We start from the raw sequence: 3,475 nt of genomic DNA on the forward strand, positions 1-3,475 counted from the left end.
TGCATTTCCCGCTATTTTTTTTATTTCGGTAGCGCCTCCCCAAATCTAATTGGTCAGTGGTTGTCAAAGCTGACATGAGTATGACATTGGTCATTTGAATAATACTCAAATAATTGGTATGACTATGTTCTTTCACGCAATCATTTGGTCAATTTTAAACGTGTTTTCCATAGTCATACCCTAAGTTTAAATAATATCAACTATATGCACTAAGCTTGTCTGTTTTACATTCACTATTTATTTAGGACACATGACTCGGGAGCCCAATGGCCACGCTATGAAAAATAAATAAAGAGCGAATGCCTGTGACTGTTGCATGTTGTCTCCTCCATGCTGCAGCAAAAAGCCACCACAGCAAGTGTCTGTTGTGCTGTCCTTGCTGAAGCTCCCAATGTAATTTCAGCAATTTAGTTTCTTGTTTCTGACTGAAGATCTGTTACTGAAATCCCTCATTTTGTTTAGGGGAAAAAATGACCTATTCCCTCAACCTTTGCTCTCTTTACGTGAAGCATGTATGCATCGCATGCACGTAACCAATGGGGATTGACCTGTAGCCTATCATAATCGCATCAAATTGGTTATAACAAACTCCAACGAGACTTGACAACAAAATGGATGCGGAGGACGTGAAAAATACTCTAAACGGTGACTGTTTATTGGTTGCTCAGGAGGGAAAGGGTAAGTCAGAGCTGTGTGAAGATTGACTTAGTTGTGGAAACTACTGGAGATCAAGAAAATGGAGGGTCTTTGAGCAAGCGTTGCGTGACTGTGCCAAACTGGTGATGTTAGTATTATTCCGGACCATTTGGAGCAGTGTAAACAACACTAACTAAATTAAGTGTACCAAAGTCTGTTCTAATGAAAATATAAAGCCTTGATTACATTAGACTAAACAGTTGCATGCATTGGTGAATTGCGGATTATTTATTGTTTAGGCTAATCACAGCTCCCTTTAAAAGCAGTGACAATTTCTATGTGCAAAAAATAAAGATGTATGTTTCTGTAATGGTCTTTGCAACATGCATTCATTTGATTTTTCTTAGTGTTGACATTTGGGCAGTATTTGTAAAGTAACCATCAATGGCATGTCCTGAACATCTCAAAGTTAACTGATCCACTATCCTTCACCCTTCTGTCTACCACAGGATCAAGCGTGCTTTCCTGATTGAGGAGCAGAAGATTGTTGTCAAGGTCCTTAAAGCACAGGCTCAGAGTCAAAAATCTAAGTAAATGTGTATTTGCACTGCAACATTAAAATAATTGAAAATATGTTTAGTGTCCTGACTCATGGTGTAACTGTCCATAGTATTCCTGAATTTGAAGTTTGAGTCCAGTGTTTCTCGATGTGAACTACCATTTTGTAGTTTTGAATGAGACTGAAGTTTGAAAACTGAGTGGACTACTGAACATTGTTCTATTCACTTTGAAAGTGTTGACACTGACATTACATCAGGAATTGTGTATTTTATTAAAGTTTAAGCAGATTAGATGAAATATTAAGATGGTGCTGCATGCGCTTGCATTTCTGAAGATGAGCAGGCTTTTAAACATTTGATGGCTTTTACAAGGTAAACAAGTTGCTTTACTCCAAACCAACCATTTTTGAAAAGAGATTGTAGTCATCCATCTGACCAAATATTTACTAATGTTCTGTGGCTGATGCTGCTATCAAGCTGGCTAAGAGTTCTATAGGCTTTACATGTTTGGGAATACTTTGGATTTCATCCAATATACCAGGTGGATGATAAATTATATAAATACTAACAAGTAAAAGTATTACCAAAGATGGTTTAACCAACCTCTTGTGTCATTAGCTACCCTTGTACTTTTTTTTTTTAACCTTTTGTGGTCGGCGCTATCTCGGATCCTTGGGACATCCTTACCCTAACCATAGATATGGTAAAGAAGTCAAATCAAACTTTATTTGTCACATGAGCCAAATACAAGTGTAGACCTTTACATGGTCCCGTGTAGCACAGTTAGTAGAGCATGGTGTTTGCAACGCCAGGGTTGTGGGTTAGATTCCCACGGGGGACCAGTACGGAGAAAAAATGTGTGAAATGTATGCATTCACTACTGTATTTCGCTCTGGATAAGGGTGTCTGCTAAATGACTAAAATGTAAATTAAATGCTTTCTTACAAGCCCTTAACCAACAGTGCAGTTCAAGAAAGAGTTAAGAAAATGTTTACCAAATATACTAAAGTAAAACAAAATGAGGCTATATATAGGGGGTACAGGTTCCCGAGTCAATGTGCGGGGGTACAGGTGTTAACTTGAAATGACACAACGACAAGGTTCCAGTTTAACCTCGCTAGGGGGTGTGGGATGCTACCGTCCCACCTGGCCAACACCGAGTGAAATTGCAGAGCGCCAAATTCAAAAACAAACACTCACTATAAAAATCCATGAAACATACAAGTGTTATACATCGGTTTAAAGATTAACTTCTTGTTAATCCAACCACAGTGTCAGATTTCAAAAAGGCTTTACGGTGAAAGCAAACCATGCGATTATCTGAGAACAGCGCCCAGCAGACAAATCATTACAAACATTACAGCCAAGTAGAGGAGTAACAAAGTCAGAAATGGCGATAAAATGTATCACTTACCTTTGATGATCTTCATATGGTTGCACTCCCAAGACTCCATGTTACACAAATGTTCGTTTTGTTCGATAAAGTCCCTCTATCTCCAAAAACTTCAGTTTTGTTGGTGGGTTTTGTTCAGTAATCCATTGGAACAAAGCGCGGTCACAGCAGGCAGACAAATCAAAAAAGTAACAAAAGTTCGTAGACATGTCAAACGATGTTTATAATCAATCCTCAGGTTGTTTTTGTCAAATAATCGATCATATTTCAACCGGACTTCGTCAATAGAAATGGAAAAACAAAGGCGCGATCCTGGTCACGCACAGGACTCATGTCTGAATTTCCACTGTCCTCTCATTGAAAGTGGTGTTTCTCCATTTTTCAGAGTAAAAGCCTGAAACAATGCCTAAAGACTGGCCACATGTAGAGTGGAAGCCATAGGGATCGTGAACTGGGTCGTAAAGTCTTTGTTTGGTGGATAGGCTTTCAATGGAAAAAAGCAATTTCAAAATAATAGCACCAGGTTTTCTCCTGCCATATCAGTTCTGTTATACTCACAGACATTATTTTAACAGGTTTGGAAACTTTAGTGTTTTCTATCCAAATCTACCAATTATATGCATACCCTAGCTTCTGGGGCTGAGTAGCAGGCAGTTTACTTTGGGCACACTTTTCATCCAAAACTCCAAATGCTGCCCCCTACCCTAGTGAGGCTAACAAAGTTTACTATACCGTATGAACACACTACAAGGTAGCCGTCGCACTCAAGGCTAGGTCCATCAACAAGACTTCCTGCGCAGGCGCACTCGATAGAGTGATAGCCCTGTAATAACAGAAATACTTAAAACATGAACTTAACAATCTCCCACTTTTATTTAGAGACAAA

At 38.9% G+C, this 3,475-nt stretch overlaps 1 protein-coding gene across 1 annotated transcript in view; it reads left to right on the plus strand.

Annotated features, from left to right (window-relative positions):
- LOC115198628 (60S ribosomal protein L34) overlaps positions 1 to 1,269 on the plus strand; it is an 11,400-nt gene extending 10,131 nt beyond the window's left edge. The window contains exon 5 of the mRNA XM_029760709.1: positions 1,146 to 1,269. Within this exon, the coding sequence (XP_029616569.1) occupies positions 1,146 to 1,230 (85 nt within the window). The 3' untranslated portion in view covers positions 1,231 to 1,269. The remainder of the gene's footprint in view (positions 1 to 1,145) is intronic.
- The last annotated feature ends 2,206 nt before the right edge of the window (positions 1,270 to 3,475 follow it).

This window comes from Salmo trutta, chromosome 8, assembly GCF_901001165.1.
Source record: "Salmo trutta chromosome 8, fSalTru1.1, whole genome shotgun sequence".
NCBI lineage: Eukaryota > Metazoa > Chordata > Actinopteri > Salmoniformes > Salmonidae > Salmo > Salmo trutta.